Source organism: Mchenga conophoros, linkage group LG20, assembly GCF_057382185.1.
Source record: "Mchenga conophoros isolate Kocher_MC1m ecotype Shallow Benthic linkage group LG20, M_conophoros_male_GT1.1, whole genome shotgun sequence".
Taxonomy (NCBI): domain Eukaryota; kingdom Metazoa; phylum Chordata; class Actinopteri; order Cichliformes; family Cichlidae; genus Mchenga; species Mchenga conophoros.
Genome location: NC_140545.1, coordinates 34,056,638 through 34,075,533, shown reverse-complemented (window position 1 = coordinate 34,075,533; position 18,896 = coordinate 34,056,638). Strand labels below are relative to the sequence as shown.

At 40.5% G+C, this 18,896-nt stretch overlaps 1 protein-coding gene across 1 annotated transcript in view; it reads left to right on the top strand.

Annotated features, from left to right (window-relative positions):
• The first annotated feature begins 5,815 nt into the window (after positions 1-5,815).
• The window catches only part of bcap31 (B cell receptor associated protein 31), a 28,204-nt gene continuing 15,123 nt past the window's right edge, over positions 5,816-18,896 (top strand). Inside the window, exons 1-4 of the mRNA XM_085259660.1 lie at positions 5,816-5,961; positions 9,402-9,501; positions 11,723-11,823; positions 12,726-12,870. Coding sequence (XP_085115786.1) covers positions 9,410-9,501; positions 11,723-11,823; positions 12,726-12,870 — 338 coding nt within the window. The 5' untranslated portion in view covers positions 5,816-5,961; positions 9,402-9,409. The remainder of the gene's footprint in view (positions 5,962-9,401; positions 9,502-11,722; positions 11,824-12,725; positions 12,871-18,896) is intronic.

The following is an 18,896-nucleotide window of genomic DNA, read 5'->3' as shown; positions in this document are numbered from 1 at the left end:
GTCAGCTCTGCGTTCACCCCCCACACACCTGCAAGTTGTTTCCAATTGTGTGGCTGTGTATTTAGGAGCCAGCTCTGGTGATGGATCTCCACCTGATCATTATTTCCACCATGGGCAATTTGGCTCCGTTCTTCATCTTCGTTTCCCCAAAGTTGCTTGTCGCCTCCTCTGCAGAGCTTCGTACCCAAAGACTCACTCTTACCTGTTCTATCTCAGTCGCAGATTCTGTCAGCAGTTTCGTTGTATCCCTGTGGAAAACTTTCCTGTCACTGGAGACTCACCTGTCCACCCACTGTCCACCACCCGCACCAGAAGACTCTGTCAGCCTTTTTGCAAATACCCCTATTATCGTATCTCTGCAAAGTAAGGCTAACAAACACACTAATCAAAGCAGCCATTCATACTTCTCCACTTACCTGTACTGACTCCCTTCCTCTCCCTCCACAGACCCTCTCAGACCTGCGGTGCTGTCTTTTGTTCCTGCCTGCTCCAGTCCCTGTTATTTACTTCACTCATGTAAACACTGTAAACCTGCTTTTCACTGTCTGAGTCTGCTTCCTGGGATTATTTAAAAAAGGGCAATCATGACAATCAGGATGTTTGTATGTTTTACCTGTCAGTCCAACCAAACACAATATAAACCATTACAGAGAAATCTGAGGGGGATTTCTGAGAATCTAAAAACGCCTAAAGAGCATCTGAAACTTGGCTCACTGTGTCCGTAACATGAATGATCATGGAGTCTGTTCAGTGCTCTGATAGCAAAGATGAGCAGAGGTACCGGTCGTGTCAGCACTGTGGACCGAGCCGTTATTGGAGTTGTAAAGTTGTGTTTAAATCATAATTTGGGGCGAAACTTTTATATTTTTTGAAGCACTGGCCTCTGAAAATAAAGTTATTTCTTTGTCCCTCTCATTTCACTATGGGCTTCCAAATAAATGCCTGGATTTGTTCCAAGATGGCTGCCTAGCTGTGAGACTTGCTTCCAGCAGGACTTTGCTCTGGCTCCAACAGACCAACATGGCTGAGGCCAGAAGGCGAATGTTGAGGCTTCAAAATGTGGAGCCCAGAAACCAGTGGGGCCATCATGTGTGGTTACATCATTATCTCCATCTTTATCTTTCTGATCATTTTCTAGAATATCTTCTCCTCCTTTCATCCTTTCACGCCCTCTCGTCTTATTTGCTACTTTCCTTTTCCTTCATCCTTCTCTCCTGTCCAGAGTCCATTTTTTCTTCCTCCTCTTGCCTATATTTCACTAATCGTTTTATCCATGCAGCATGACTCTCACTCTCTCTCTCTCTCTCATGCACACACACATGCACACAGCAGAAGGACACATTACCCCCTGTATGAACCGACTCAGCTCTGCCAGGATCAGGGGGGCTGCACAGTGCTGATAACACTCTCTCTCTCTGGAGACTTCAGCCGTCTCTGGTTTCATGTTGCGGCCGATCGATGAGTCTGAAGAATATTTCTGTCAGAACGCACGAAGACTTAAAGACAGAACCAACAATGAGATGGCGAATACGATGAAGCATGCACAGCAGTTAGACGTGATGTGTGTCGAGACGGAGGCCGAAGCCTGAAAGACCTCAGAGGATCAGAGTCTGCTTCACGTCTGCTGGTGTCAGTTTATCAAACACGATCCAGCATCGTGGGAAGTGCTGCCAGCGCCCCCTGCAGGCTGAAGGCTTCAGCTCATCTGAAACTGGACACATCTCGGTCCCTTCAGCTGAACCTCACTCTGCTTTTTTTCATATAAGCATTGTTCCAGATTATCTTCAACTGCTTTCTTAATATTGTTTCCATTTCATGCATCATGCTGAGAGTCACAAAGAGAAAAAATGGTGTAAGCTCCCCTACAGTCTGCAAAAAACATAGCTTTTCACAAGTGTTTGTGTTGTTCTGTAAAATATATAAGTAGCAAGGTCCTAAATCTGTTAAAGTTTAGACAACATTAGTATCTGAAACAGTAAATCATGTCAGCGGTGATGCAGGGTTAACAGTTTGGATAGGTTGTTGCTATAGTGTGACTGAGATGACAGGACTTAAATACCAAAGTACCTGTTCAGCTCCTGCAGCCACGGTTGGACCCGAGTGCAGACACAGACCACAGGAAGAGCTAAAAGGTTTATTAACAACATAGAGATTTTGCTGTAAAGATCATTTCAGGGCTCCTCTCAGAAGTGGAGAAGGGAGGGCTGCAAATTTAACAGGTGAGTGAGCAGGAAGCAGGTAAGTGATCTGGTTTTGAATGAAAGTCCAATTAATTCCAAACAGGTACTGAGACAGTCCAACTGAGCTGTGAGAGAGCACACCAATAGCTTCTTGGAAAAGGAGACAAGCTGAATACCAAGAAACTAGACCAAGAGGAAGAACTAAGTGAGCCTGATGTAACCGCTGAGACGGCTGTATGATCAGGTAAAGCTGGAGACGACTAGTGCTGCAGATGATCGGCAGATGTGTATCAATGAATTGCACAGCACCATGCGGAGACTGGCCCTCTCAGCGATCTCCATCATCAGGCCGGAGACTTTATTGCAATTTATAGTTTGTGCAGTTCACCTGGTAACAACCCTAACAGGGTTTAAGGTTAGGCTTTGCTTTTGCTTTAGCAACATGCTAAACAGGCTAATAACCTTTAAATTAAAGAAGAAGAAGAAGAAGAAGAAGAAGAAGCCATCTTTCATTTTTCCATTTCGTGTTCAAAACAGGACAAGACTCTTACCTCTATCTAAAAGTTATGCCCTTTACATTTTTACATAATATGGTGCCATTTTGGAGCATTTCAAATTGCTTTACATCAATACAACCATTAGATCCCATATTTTAATAATATTCATTGATTAACACCACAGTTACAACATAAACTGCTAAAATTCACTATAAAGGGGTAAAAGGGGGCTGATATGGATGGCTGAATGATCAATACTCCCCACTCCTATGGTGCATGAGTTCAGCAAAGGTCCTCACAAAGATATAAGCACAAACCTTTGTGTGTGTGTTCACTATAATGACTTATTAATCTGTCCATCGCTCATCCGCTCGCTTTAGCCACTTTTAAGATACTGCACTTTCAGTCGGGTTTCAATTGGCTGTTTAGAAAAAGCCATCATCCAATGAAGCATGCTGCTGCCTCTGTGTGTTTCTACTCCACCCGACAACTGGAGGAAACCTTTTAAAGAGTTTAATGTGTGATTTAAGATGTCTGAGCTGGGGTGAGGAGTAGAAGTAGGGAGGGGGAAGAAAACCAGAGCGAGAAGAAGAAGAAGAGAGAGTGGTGGAAAATTCTAAAAACAGACAGAGAGGGAGATAAACAGTCTTTATGAGCGCTGACATTTTTATGAAGCAGAGTGAGTGTGTGTGCATGTGGTCTTGTTTTTCTGTTTTTATGGAGTCTGAGATTGTGTGTGTGTGTGTGTGTGTGTGTGTGTGTGTGTGTGTGTGTGTGTGTGTGTGTGTGTGTGTGCGCGCGCACGCACTCTGCTGCCCTCAACAGCTACTGGCTGGTACAGCAGCAGAGGTACTTTTTGTAAATTCCTGTTTAAAAATAAATAATAATTTCAAACATCAACAGAATGTAACAACCAGTTAATATCATTTCATGTCCCAAAAGATCTGAATATGAATTAAAAACAGGCCCATGCTAGCTTTTATGCAATACCAATGTGTACCACAAGAGGGCGCAGCAAGTCAATGTAATCATTATTTAATTAGTGAATTGAGCACATCTTCATTTATAATGTGGACCTGGCAAAGACAAAGCTGCTCAAACAAGTCACACATCCACTAGAAAAAATTACAAAAACTACATAATTACGTCAAATCTTAGTGCAGCATATGCAGAAACATGTACAAAAAATGTCTAGCAAGGTTTATATGCTGTTGTTTTTTTATTTTATTTATTATTTGTTAAGACAAGATAAGATAACTCTTTATTGTCATTGCACAGTCATACATAGTACAATGGTACAATGAAATTGGAAAACTGTCCCACGTCGGCAATACATACAACACAACATGACACGACACGACACAACATGACACCGTAACTTAACTTAGTGTCCTGGGTGTGTACAGTCTCATACAAAGCTGCGTGCCCTCTTGAGACAGCGAGTGTTGTACAGGTCCTTCAAAGATGGAAGAGGATGTCCGGTGATTTTTTGGGCCATATTAATGACCCTCTGAAGTGCAAAGGTGAAAAAAATCGAATATATAAACAAAATTAAGAAAAATTCCTTCCTTTTCTGGGACTGATCTTTTAATTGACTGAAGTTAAAAACATGGCCTGTGGTCTGACTAATCAATATTTTAAAATCCTTTTGATAATCACGGATACAGCGTCCTCCAGGTTAAAGAGGAGAGGGACCACATAGGTTATTAGAGTCCATTTTTTCCTTTGGTATGGGTAATATGCACCTCTGTAAAGGCACCATTAATGCTGAATGTTAGTAAAATAACAAAAAACCAAAATGTGTGTTCCAAACTGGCCCAACTGTCCTCCAGACACAATGAAGACATTTATTACATTATGAAATATGTCTGTGAAGGTTCTCAGTCATCCAGGTCATCGTGGTCAAAGGAGCTTGCAAAGAAAAGCGTCTGGACTTCTTTAAGTTACTTGAAGACGTTTCACCTCTCATCCAAGAAGCTTCTTCCCACTAGGTTTATATCTGGGACTCTCCACCATTTGACCTTAGAACTGAAGAAGCTTCTCGGATGAGAGGTGAAACGTCTTCAAGTAACTTAAAGAAGTCCAGACGCTTTTCTTTGCATTATGAAATATGACAAAATGTTAAGCAGCTGTAATATCCCAACCATTTAAACCATTGTGATGACCTAAAGATCATGTTAGAATAAAAACAAAAACCCCAAAACAAAACAATAAAGTCCAGTATTTTCAAAGGTGTAATATTGTCTTTTAATGATTTCCAAATTATTCCATCCTATTTTTAGTTTTTTTTAGCTGTAATTTAAGTCAGCTGTAATTTTTTTTAAGTCAGCTGACTAAAGATCAGTAAGGATTATGAGAAAACATTTTTGCCATGGGACCCTCGGTTCATGCAGGTCTTTATCCAGTCACAGGCCAATGAAAAAAAACAAACAACTAATGTGAATCTGATATACTTCAGACATAGTTGTTTGCATTTATATTATTTAAATAAATATTTTTTTAAATACAAGTTCCACATGTAAATAATTACCTGTGGAAATAGAACAACAGAGCAGGCTCTTGTCCTTGTTTTGAAACAGGCCTGATTTTAATGGACAGTGTCTCCCTCTGTTGGATAGACTAAGGAACTACTAATTAAATGAGCGTTTAATCTGTATACTACATATTTTATATGTATATCGTATCTGATACAAATAAAATGTAACATGCTACAAAACATGGTGGTCTAAATTTAAGTTAATTTTTTTTCAGAGATTAAAATCTCATGTGCAGAGACTACACGCAGATCGTAGTATTTCATTAATTCGTGGCTTATGTGCATACACCTCTAACAATATGTTGTTATGAGGGTCATGTGTACCAAACAATAAAATAAAAATTTACACAATAATTGGTGAATTTAAAAAACATTCAAATTAATTGAAATGCAATTAATTATCACGTTAAAAAGCAATGTAAGCTACTAAAGGAATTAACTGGAATTATCGCATGGTATTTTTCATTCAACAAAAGATGTAATATCACGTGAGGTACAAAAAGATAATAATTATAAATTCATTCAATGATTACTATAGAACAATAAAGTGACGCAACGATAGGTCACGTGCCTCCGCTCTTCCGGCTCCGTGTCCAATCATATTTCAAGATGAGCTGGCACTAAAATACCCGGAAGTGTTTACAGCAGGAGGCTAAACTAGCAGCTAACAGCAGAGTCAGTGGAGAATTGAAGCTCCTGGAAGTGCAGTGCGGACGCATCTCCTAGCCTGTGTGCGGTGCTTGTTAAGGTGAGTCCCACCTGTTCACTAACAATCAGCACCCCGATTCTTTCCAGCTTACCGAGGCTAACTGCTCCTAGCAGCAACCAACAGTTAGCTTCAGCGAGTGGCGCGAAATAAGTGACTTGTTTTTGGAAACAAGCGCTTGGAATAGATGTGAATTTGAAACAGAATGCTCGGTTTTCCAGAAAATAGACTGAACCTTCAGTAATAACCTGGGTAATTCTAAAAGAAAACGTAACTAGTAAGGGGAAACTAGCTAGCATGCTAGTTCGCTAATGTAAAAAAACAAAACAAATTTAATTACTTCCCAGCACATAGTTCATTTTATGGACTTTAGTTCCAGCAGATACACAGACCTGCAAATTTATCTGCTCACTGGAGAGTCTGCAAATTGGGAAGATGTGAAATGAGTGCTGGTAGGAGAGTAAAGTTTTTAGGTCAGACAGCTGAGAGTGTCGCAGCTGGTAAAATGTACTGCCAGTGAATCTTTGTGGGTTGGTTTGTTGGCTGAAGTGAGCTGTAACAGGGAGCACAGTGTTGTGGGATCGATGAGGGGCGTTATCAGTGTTTTAATGTGTAAGGAGGCGTGATGCTGCGCTGTGTTTCTGCAGTTTTTGCGGAGCCGCAATGACACAGCTGTTCTGAGCTGCCATATCTGAAGCAAAGCAAACCCCTCACGAGTGCTCACACTGCACACAGCCAAAGAAAACACTCAAATGCTTTATTCAGATTTTGTTTTAGCTTTTGTCTTTTTCACTTATTGTTGTCAGGGATCGTCTACAAAGACGTCAATCTCAGAATAAGGAGAAGCCTCCGGCCTCCACCCATCGGGTTGCTCTAAAGTGGGCTGTGTTGCTTTTCAGTTTTGTGGAAGAAGTAAATGAGTTTATTAGATTTAATCTTAAAACAGGATTAGGAGTGCATTTTTAGAAAAATGTCATTAAGCTTAGCTGAAAGAAGCCATACACTGAAAATCCACTTTCATGGGGTTGTAACATTTTTTATAAAGTATGATCTGTGAAAATCTGGCTTCCACAACATCAGCAACATGACAGTTACCCATTTACATTTTTTCTTTTTTTAAATTTCATGCCGAACTATGTGAAAGTCTTGAGCCACTCCTCGCTTCTTTTTCTTTAGTTTCCAAAGAGTCAGACTTTTTCAAAGTGGTGTTAAAGTAATAGTTTTCCAATCTTTCAAATGTTTTTCTTTGGATGTTTGTTCTGCCTTTTCACTCATTTTCAGTCCAGTCCATGCTCCATTTTCAAATAATTTTATTTTGGCTTTCTAACCTGTGAACTATTCATTATAAAAAGGCACCTAATTCAAGGGATGAGCCAGTGTTGTGGCTACACGTGGCTGACAGTTCAGTTTTATTTTATTTATATAGTGCCAAATAACAAAAACTGTTGCCTTAAGGTGCTTTATATTGTAAAATACAGACCCTACAATAATACAAGAAAACAGAGGAAACCCCAAAAATCAAATGACATGGTGCAGTGTGTCCTTAAAAAAATGTGAGGAAACTGGGCAAAGTGTCGTGCCTAAAAAGCTACCGGTATGTCTACCAGGTGAATTCAGAAATGGTCTCAATGAAAGGCTGGTTGTCAAGAAGCCATTCTTCAGGAAGGGAAACTGGGAGAAAGGTCAGAGGCAGATTACACAAGAACTCCTATGGAGCAATGGATCCAGATATGAATTTTTTTTGTCTGGAGGTTGGGAGAGCAGTACAACAGTGAGTGTCTACAGCCAGCTGTTAGACACAGTGGAGACTGTCATAGTTTGGAGCGTTTCAGCCAGCAGTGTGTGGTTCACCACTGGATTCATTTTTCAGTAAGACAAAGATCTCAAACACACCATCAATACAATAAAATGCATCTAAAAGTAAAAATAAAATAGATGTCAGTTACTGACATCTACACAGGCAATCACAAGAGACTCCACCCATTCCTGGGTCTCACCTGTTTGGCCTGCCGCCCTCAGGGTGAGGCTACAGGTCTATCCAGACTCAGGAACAGTTTCTTTCCACAAGCCATCATACTGAGCACAGATACACACATGCCCCACCTCAAAACACACACCTCTCTCATGCATACAACGCATACACACAACAACATGCATATTAGCACCCTTGCACATCTGTATAAACGTTTTGCATTTATGTTGTTTGTATTTTTATATTTGTTTCTATTGTTATTTGTTCTGAATTTAATGATTGACTCACAGGTGTGAATGTGAGTGCGAGTGGTTGTCTGTCTCTGTGTGTTTGCGATGGATGGATCTATTCTAAATGCTGCTCACAGGAAGTTGCTTCTGTATTTGTTGAATGTCTGATGTTTAATGACAATAAAGGGATTTGGATTCTGATTGGCCTCCCTGGAAAGCAAACTTTAACATTATTGAAGTCTGAGATCATCTTTATAGAGCGTGGAACAAACGGCAAGGCAAGTTTATTTATATAGCGCAATTCAACAGCAAGGTGATTCAAAGTGCTTTACAGAGACATTAAAAAACAGAAACAAATAAAAAGCATGATTTAAAATGGAGAAAAAAAAGGAAGGAACAGTAGATAAAATCAGTAGTTAAATGTAAGTTTTGAAATTTAAGCTTAAAAGTAAAACACTGTGGATTTGGTGCTTTATTCAAATGCAGCTGAGAACAGGTGAGTCTTCAACCGGGATTTAAATAAACTGAGTGTTTCAGCTGATCTGAGGCTTTCTGGAAGTTTGTTCCCAGAAACCAGCTAACATTCAGAACAGAGCTTTGAATTTCCTTGAGTCATTCCTGAAGACCTGAATAACAAGAAAGCTGACTAGAGTTTAGGCTGTGTTCAATAATAAAGGCAGTTACAGCAAATATTGACTTTCAAGCTAATACAAATGTTTTTTTTGCCTTAATATACTTATGTTTGCATGTGTTTTGTATCTATAGTATTTCCAATTTTCCTAGTAAATTATAAAGAAAGACGGTTGGCTTCACACTTTTCGCCGGTACTGCTGCAAACCAGGAGGAGCTAAAATGCAATAGGTGCTAAGCAGAGGTGCTGTGAAACTGCCACTTTCAGTTTAACTGTTGGATTTAAAGTTTTGTTAGGGTCTGAGTTTTACGTGACAGAGCACACTGTTCCTGCCTCGGTCAGTTGGGTAGTTTGTGTGACTGGTATGTTATCACGTTAATTCTCAATCTGATGAAATGAATATGTTAAACATCAGAGCAGCACATCAGCCAGAGGCAGCCAGAGCACTGATGGATGAAAGTGTCTGATAACTGGGTGGATTAAAGTCATACAGTTTGTTCTAATGTGCACTAACTGCTGTACGTTGTGAATGGCAATAAAGTAGTTATTCTGTTCTTCTGCTTATTGAGAACGATTAACTGTAGATGTCATGATCAAGTGCCATGTGATGGTGTTTTTGACATGTGAACCTGCTGTGTTTCCTGTTCAGAAGTCAGGATGAGTCTGCAGTGGACTGCGGTGGCCACCTTCCTCTACGCTGAGGTCTTCTTAGTTCTGCTGCTCTGCATTCCCTTCATCTCACCCAAGAGGTGGGTAACACCTGACTCACACACACCTGTCTTGGCATCAGGCTTTTTCCAGCTCAAATCTGATAGCGTTACCTTGGCTTAAGATATCTGCCAGTACAAACTACTGCCTGGAAAGGTCAGTAGTTTGTAGTAAACTAGCAGCTGGAAAGAAATGACTTTCAATCCATTTCACTTTTAAATGAGAGAGATTATCGTCTAAGCTGTCAGTCAGCTGGGTTTGACCGCAGTTTAGTCAATAAAAACATTTGCAAACATACAAACAAGGTGTTGGCGCACCAGTGTGGAATATCTCCAAACTGTTGACACTTTTTTGTTCCACCGAGTTTATGCTTGCCGTCGTTTGAGTTGATGTATCAGCTGGAGCTCAGAGTGCCACTTTACAGAGAGGGAAAGGTGATAAGGCTGTGGTGATTTCACAGATGCACATGACACAACCAGTAATGTCGGCTCATTGTTGCCGAGCTTTTGGGCTGGTAGGGGACCAGTTTTGATGCATGCATCCCTACACCGATCCTTTTGTAGTTTAGTACACCTTGAAAACAAAACAAAGTATCACAATCACAAGAAAGTACCTCTATAGAAATCAGACATTTTAACAACCCTGCTGATGGATGTGTCTTTCATGGGAAAAATTACAGACAATTAGACAATTCTGGATATTGAATGTTTTCTCTGCCTTGCTGAAAACTTCCCCAATCATGGATTTTCGATACTGTCACACGACAAACAGACGGCGAGATAAATCTTGGCCCATCTGGGTTTAAAGCAGCCAATGCAAAGCATTTACAACATTGTGTCCGTGTGCTGTTGGCTCCATGAGAGGAAGCTTTGGCCGTTAATTTTTAGCTGGAGAAGCGTGAAGCTCGCTGATGGAAGCAGCAGAGTTCAGTTTGTCCTCAAACAGAGCAGCTCTGTGTGACTGTGATCACATTAAAAGACCTCCTGACTGCCGAATGATGAGCTCTGATTAACTCTGCACACACGGCACAGCGCTGATACGAGCTGAAATCCAACAAAGAAAAAAGTCAATAAAAGTAGAGAAGTTTTAGTGCTAGACCTCATAGAGGAGTTTTTAAATTATTTTATCTGACTAGATATCAAGAATTAAAAATAGCCTTTGTTTTGTTATTTTCATATGTGAAAGAAAGTTTATCATTTTTATCTGATTGACTGTTTGTAGCAATGGTGTAACCTAACATGGATAAATGCAATAACATGACCTCTGCCTATGTAGGCTTTGAGCAACAGTTGCGTTTGTTGGATGGTACATTAACCCAGAAACAACAAGGATAAGTAATATTGTTGTCCCTTTTAGTCAGTTTCACACCGCAATATCATTGTTCTTGATTCATGACTCCACAGATGGAAGCAGGAAAACAACAACTCAACTTACTTTACAGTTTTGTTGCTAACCATAATTACAATTTAATAAAACAAGGTGTCGACATGTTTTTTGTTTGTTTTTTAGACAACAAAAATAAAAATAAAATGAAATGAAATTGTACTTAAACTGTGTAAAATGAAAATGTGCAATTTTATATAATAGCAACGTGGTTATTCAGACTGAAACTTTGGTGTATCCCACTCCCTCATATGGAAAAAAAACCCCAAAACTGAAACTGTTAAAAGTTCTAAAAGTACTAAGAACTGACTCTAGAAAATGGCTCAAACTAAAGCAAATTAAAAAAAAATTCTATATAATATAAACTAAATAAAAATAAATATAAAACTGTACTAACTATATTCTTAATAACCAGCTTCCTGCAGAGGTCACTGCACAGTTGAGCTCATGTCTGTTTTTGTTTGGCCCCTAGAGGGGGCTAGAGCTCCAGGCTTAGTTGCTGTGTTGTAAAACATTAAGATCACCATTCATTCGTCCATCCTTTCTCTTCTGCTCTCTTCCTTTTTTTTTCCATCACTTCAAGCGTGCTAGGATCACTTTTGGCTCCCAAAAGATGCGATAAGATGGATTTTAATTATCCCAGAAGTTCAGTTCCTGTCCTGCAGAACCAGTAGTGTCCAACAGAACATTTAAAAATTAAATAATGGCTTCATAAAATAACAAAAAACTCATTCAGATTACTCCAAACAAAGAGTAAAAAAATAAACAAAGAAAAGAAAAGTGACTCTAATGTCTCTATAATGTAAAAATGTATAAAAGTGAACTTCTTGAAGTTGCCGACTGATTTGTGTTTTATTCTCCTGGTTGTTGTTTTTTTAGGTGGAACAGCATTTTCAAATCTCGCATCATAAAGGCCATCACTCTCTATGGAAACACCGCCTTCATGGTGGCCATCGCCATCCTCGTCTTTCTGCTCATCGGTACGTCTGCAGTGCTTTTGTTGATTGGTTGGGAGGTGGCCTTTAGCCAAAGTGTAGTCGATATTCTGCATTCTTCCAGTCTGTGGAGGACGCTGCTGTAGCTCCATTTCAATCAAGTTTGATGAAGCACGGGTAAACAACGGCACCATCAGTTCCTTACTTTGTAATAACAGCGTGTTCAGAGTCCAGCTGATGAAATGTTGCCAAACTCTTTATCAAAGGAGTGTTAGGCAGAAATAATGTGTGGCTTTTATAACATTTAAAACTAAATTAAAGTTCGGCATCAGTCTGTGATTTTGTAAAGCATCAAAGTAACTGCAAAATTTTCCCAGATACATAACATCTGTCGTAGTTGGATCACAGGGATCGCAGATCACAGGGATTCGAGATGTTTCCATCTAAACATAGAAGCTACTCATTTGGTTGTGCAGAAAGACAGCTTTATTTTTTCATATGCTTAAATGTTGTTTAGGAAGTACAACTGTAATTACATGTTGTATTGTGACAGTATATCCAGTACTTCTCTGCTCAGTAGCCACATTTATCCGCCCAGGTTTACCACACATCGTGATTTGAACTAGCTTCTAACATAAACCAGGTTTTTCCTGCCAACGGCCTCACAGAGAGTTTACTTAGAGCAAGAGGTTTTCTACTAATAATAATTATTTTAAGCAGTTGTTTAAGTTCGGATTTTAAAAACATCAACCATTAACAGTTCAGTACCTGTGCCAGAAATCAGTTCTGTTGTGTGCGTGTGTGGTAGGACAGTGTTTGCTCCCAGTAAGCACCGACTTTGTACCTCAGCCAGCAGGGAAGCAGCAGAGCTACAGTGCAGCTACAAAATAAGTTTACTGTGAATTAAAGATGCAGAAAGGTGACGTTTCCGTGTGTTTCCTGTACAGATGCTTTCCGTGAGGTGAGGAAGTACAGTGTGACGGAGAAGGTGGATCTGGCAAACCACCCGACAGCCATCGAGCACATCCACATGAAGCTGTTCAGAGCACAGAGGAACGAGTACATTGCTGGCTTCGCCCTGCTGCTCTGCCTGTAAGACACACACACACCCCTCACCTCAAGCTGTTTAAGTTTTAGGATCAGCCACAGTAGCCTCACTTCACTGGAAAGACTTTAAACCAAGGATACAGCTGTTAGCTTTTGTGCTAGCAATCGGATAGTTGCTCAGAGAACGACCTAAACGGTCGAACCAGATCGGCTTCATAGATCGGCACATCGCCACTAATATCTGATCGAACTTTCTGGATCAGGATGGGAACGATACATGATGCTGCCTCGTGCATCTGGACTACTCGACCTCATGGAGTCTAAATTCTGTTTGTGTGTCATTATAGCCAGACCGACTCTCCTCCATGGGCTGTCGTTACAGATCTGAGCTCTGTGGGTTTTCCGGTGGGTTTTTTTGTTTAGTTTTTTTCGATTTCAATCACAAAAAAGGTGGTTTCATCTTCTTTGCCCTCCCACTTCCACTTAAGAGTCTCTTTATAAAGGGAAGGGTAAGATAAGGTGCTGTAAACTAGTTCCTAGGCAGTGTCCCATCCAGGTAGTAACCAGGCCGAGCTCTGCTTAGACTCAGAGATCACAAAAGATCAGCTGTGCTCAGGGTTTTTAAAGAAGGTGCAACATTTCTGAACTGCGGCAATTTTTAAAATTAAAGACACGGTCGTCTTATTCCTTGTTTTTTGTTAGATCATTAAAAAAGTATTAATTAAATTAAAACATATTTCAAAAATAGATCCAAAATAAAACAAACAATGCAAATAAGCATACTAAGTTTTAAAAGAGGCAAAGAGCTGCCTGATCCTGTGCTAAAATTGTCACAATACAGAAGTCTGTTTGTGTTGTTGGACACATGGCCACTTTTTGTGTTACAGACTTTGACTCTGTTGTAATTCAGCAGTAATAGTTTTGGTGTCTGTAGCACGTATGTTGTCCACATTCTCCACCAAAGTCTGTCATCCTGCTGTAAAAGAAACCAGAGCAGTGAAACCAGTAACTTTTTCTACACCCCTTCGCCATCCTGTTAACCATTTATCCAATTAAGTGTCGCACGGGGGTGAAACTAGTGGTTTTTAATGCCTAAATCTAACAGTTTCAACACAATTAAAATCAGGAGCTGAAGTGTAAAATTGTTTCCAGCTATGTGAGCGGTGAAATCATTCACCACAAACTCCGAAAAGAACTGCAAATTAAGAGATTTAATGCCATGAAGATTCCTCAGACTCTTGTTGAGTTTCCTCCATTTTTGACACAGAGTGGATGCTGCACTGTAAGAGTGTTATTAGTAAGCCTTCATCATTGTTGGGACGACTTTATAGCCGACTTTCCCTTAATTAAGGCTGATTGCTTGGGAGTGCTGAATCAGTCGAAGCCTCCACAGGAGCATGCAAACAGAGCGAAAGGGTCGTCGGTGCACTGAGGAGTGAGGAGACGACCACATATGGGAGTTAGGACCAGCGTGCAGCTGAACTTCTCTCTGAACTTCTGTCCTAAAGCGAGCTTGCAGTGGGATACTCAGTCGCACCAGAATAGACCCAACAGGCCGACTGATCTAAACTCAGAGGAATTTAAAGTCGGGCGGAAAGAATGAGCAGCTGACCGTGTGTGTGTCTGTCAGTGTGTGTTTCCACTGTACAGTGTAAATCCCCATCCAGATTGGACAGAGACCTCACAGGTGCGAAGCAGCCTGATTGGCTGACCCACTCAGAGTCAGACGTGACTGAGTACAACTAACCTCAGACTTCAGCAACATGGCATGTTGTTACTGGTCTGACGGCTTGTTGTTGGGTTGAAAATCCATAAAGTTACCAGTGAAGTCCATCAAAGAAGAAGGCTTGTTTCATTCGCCATCCTCACATACTGACTTAAGAAGTCAGTATGTGAGGATGGCGAAATCTATAAATAGATTTCCCTTTTTACAGCAGGAAAAACTGAAATTACCCATTCCTTCATTCCTGAGGTGAAATCCTCAGATCCATTGTCTTAGATCATTTCTGATATCGTGTCTTATTTGGGACAGGGTGAGGAGGGAGGTGTATGATCTGCTGTGACCCCTAAAAGGAACAGCTGGAAGTAGTATTTACTTTTTGTATGTATCACAGTTATTGTCAATACCTGAAATTTGTCTCCTGTGTTCATCAGAAAGTTGCAAAACAAAGTGTGACTTGGAGACCAGCCTGTCTGAATCCTGAGTTTTCACAGTATTTGAATGCATAAAAAGCCTGATCTGAATGCACTGATCTTACACTAAGACTACGTCTTTTTACGGGAGGGTAAAATACAGCAAGCTCTCAAATCAACACCCTGTAGATAATTTGAGAGATTTATATTAGTTTTGCAGCTTTACTTGAACCTTAGAGGGTCTTACTTACGACGCAGCAGTTGGTGAAATTTATGACATTTGCATGCGTATTTTATTGATAACAATTATTTGCTGACGGTTCAGTTTGAGTTGCTGCTGCTACAGTCAGCTGGCTTCTCGTGAGTGTTGTGTGAGATTTTATTTTGAATCTTTCTAAATATTTAGTTGAGCAGTCAGTGGTCATGTGACCCTGACGGATCTTGGTTGACCTACAGCTGGTGGGTCTAAGTGACAATAAATCAGGACAGATCAGTTTGGTGCAGTTTTGATTGCAGAGTTGTTCTGTGCCCCCTGGTCGCCTGCAGGGGGCAGCAGCACGTCCTTCTTGTTGCTGCTCTTCTGGGGTACTTTTTGGTGTGCAGCAGCTGCTGCTCTGTGACTCACTGTGGCAGCGTAGCATGTGATGCGACAGCTGCTGTAACGCAGATGCCAGGAGGAAGTTTAGACCGTGCCCTCCGCTGCCAGGCCGCTGTGATTGGGAACTCCAGCTCAAGAATTTCCAGCCTGAGCCAAGAAGAAGACTGGAAAGGCTGAAGCTCTGGCAGCTGCCTGGTCAGATTATTTCAGGCCTGTGAAGTAACTGACAGCCGTATTTGGAACAGACAGTCGCTCCTCCTAGAGACACTTGAGATGGAGAAATCTCTTTTATTCCTCGTGTAAACTACTCCACTTTTGGTCACCTTGAAGCAGTTTACACACCGATCCAAACAGGCTGCTGTGGTGTTGCAGAAGATAAATCAGACTTACAACCTGATGTATCTATTAAACCGCTAAAGACACCAAACTTAAACCTAGCTATACACACACACCCTCCTGCTGCAACAAATATGGCATCCAGCGACATGTGTGGAATAATCCACCGCTGTTCCTGACTAATGCACTGTTTTTTCGACATTTTCCGTGTTGTTATAGTAAACATTCAAGGCTGGGGAAAAAGCAGTGAGGGAATTTTAAACCATGAACAGTGATGTTGCTAAAACAATCACTTGGTGCCTTTGCAGAAGTAAAACATTGCTTATTAACTACTTAAGAAGTAATGTATCATCCTGCGTGTTCGAATACCTTTACAATACTCTGCACCATCCGCTGAGCTGTGGTGTTATTAACAGTTAACATATTTTTCAGCCTTACTTATGCTAACACAGCAGCACAGATCAATAAGGAGAACATACTTCTAGGTGTGGCTTTTCAGGCAAATTTTGTTTTCTCTCGTTGTTACAGTAGTGCATATTTGCCTCACCATAAATGCCCAGAGTCACCCAGTGTGATTAATCTTGAGCAAAACAAAGACTCTTTGGTCTAAGTGAATGTGTCCCGCTGAGTCTCTCACCTTGGTCCCCTTTCAGCACCATGTGATCAGGCTGTTGGTCTCCATTTGGCTACTTTTCAGATCTCCTCTATGAATCTGTCAGAAACCAACTGTTGCCCTTGCACAGACAGCCTTTGTGGTTTAAATCACCTGCTAGTTTTGAGTGTAATTCTCTACCAGATGACCTCTCCAGCTCCTCTTCAGCTGTTCTGTCCCCAGTTAATTGTATTTCATTTGAATTCTGTTGAAAAGTCAAGAAAATTCTTGTTGTAAATACTGCGGATTTAAAAGATCATTAAGCCCCAGTGTGTTAGATTAATAACTGAAATTACAAAATTTAGCACAATAATAATAATAGTAGGGCTGCCACGATTAGTCGACTAGTCGTGATTATCAAAATCGTCTGACTGATTTAATAGTTGATGTGTCGTTTGAAGTTTGGTAAGATCCCAAAAGACGCAGGAATAAGTAGCAGGATTTAAGAGTGTAATAACGGACTGAAACAGAAGATGGCAGCACTGCATGTACAAGGATGCCAGCTGCCGTTAAACCCCGAAGAAGAAGAAGCAGCTGTGTCCCAGAATTCATAGCGCGGCCCAGCTTAGTTTCCAACAATGGCGGCAGCTAGTTAGTTTTAATATTACTCTTATTATTCTTTCTGGGTCACAAAATAAACGTTCAACGTATTTTCAGGCGAGAATGTAGCTGTGTAAACCTCAAATATCGGCTCAGTTTATCAGGACACCACATATTTTCAAAAGCGCTCCGACGTTTTCGGAGACGTCTGTTACCCACTAGCTCGATAGCGAGCCGGGGGCTAGGTCACTAGAGCCGTGAGAACACCGGACTCCCGGCAAATCATTTTCAAACCCACCGCCGTCTTTCGCTACTCAGGTTAAATATATATAAGTCACTTAGATAACTTAAAAGTGTTATTGTTTGGTTTTTTTCAGTATTTTATTTGTTCCTGAGTAAATCGGCTGAGTTTATTAAACTCCACCAAAACAATCTGCACATTTAATTAAAATTTAATAAACTACCATCTAGAGCAGGGCGATATGGCCAAAAATATTTATCACGATATATATTTGAAAATTTGCGATAACGATATAAATGGTAAATGGTAAATGGCCTGTATTTATATAGCGCTTTACATATCCAGTCATCCACCCATTCACACACACATTCACACACTGGTGATGGCAAGCTACATTGTAGCCACAGCCACCCTGGGGCGCACTGACATATAACTGACGATATAATTGATGCGAGACAAAATACAACTCCACAACATTACTAGCGCAAAAAGACAACCTTTCATTTATTTTCACTTAAACAAGAAGCTGGTTTTTATGTACATTAAAGCTTTATAAAAATGTAACAGTGCAAATGCAAATTCCTTGCTGAAAGTTTAACCAAAAAGCATTTCCAGTAGAAATGGGCTGACATATCCTGAGCATAACCATGTATAATATCCACTGAAGTTAAAAAGAGGTGCTTTGCAACATTAAACTGCAGTGTGCAGTACGCATTTTTCGGACCATAAGGTGCACAGGATTATAAGGCACATTAAGCGAAACAAAGCAGTCAGATAAATCAAACTTTATTCAACTCATTCTTCTTGCTTCCTCCACTTCTGTACCATTGATTCATTAATGTTGAATTCTCTGGCAGCTGCTCTATTCCCATGTTGTTGCAGTATATTAATGACTAACCTTGTATTGTGGATGGATTATCTCAGTTGTTCTCCTGACTGAAGTTTGGTCCGTTTACAGCATCCTGCCATGCGATTGCATTTGTCTCTAACTATCAGGAACCTTAACGTTAACTTTTATAAGTGGAAAAGTGTTAGTGTTCGTCCTCCAGCTTCACTGTTTATGTTATGCTAACATAGCTGTGTCGCTAGCGATCACGTAGCACATCATTATATACCAGCTAGCCCAACTTCAGTAACCCTACAAACGTCACTGCTGTTTAGTTTCCTGTCTTCATTTATGTTGGAAGTGATAGCAGAGGTGTACGTTTGATTTTTTTCAGAAATCTCTCAGTCAGAACATGCTATATCATGCTTAGGTAACTAGCGAAACTAGCGAGCTAACTTCCGCTAGCTTCCTGCTAACTTCTAACTCCGTTAAATGTAATAAATTTTGTTTTCATGGATGCCTGGAAGTTAAACTTCATAGTTACACCTGGTAAAGCAGCAATGCTGATCGTTTTATTAAAGATGAAAGAATTTAGACAGTTTTTAACTCTCAGTGATGCTGCAGTGTTGTTTGACCTGAACGATACGGAGTTTAGGACCCAGATTACTCCCAGATTTAAGAGCATCTTAGTCCGACAATAACGACGGCCGCTTGCATGTTCTGCAAAAAAAATGTGCTTTGTCGT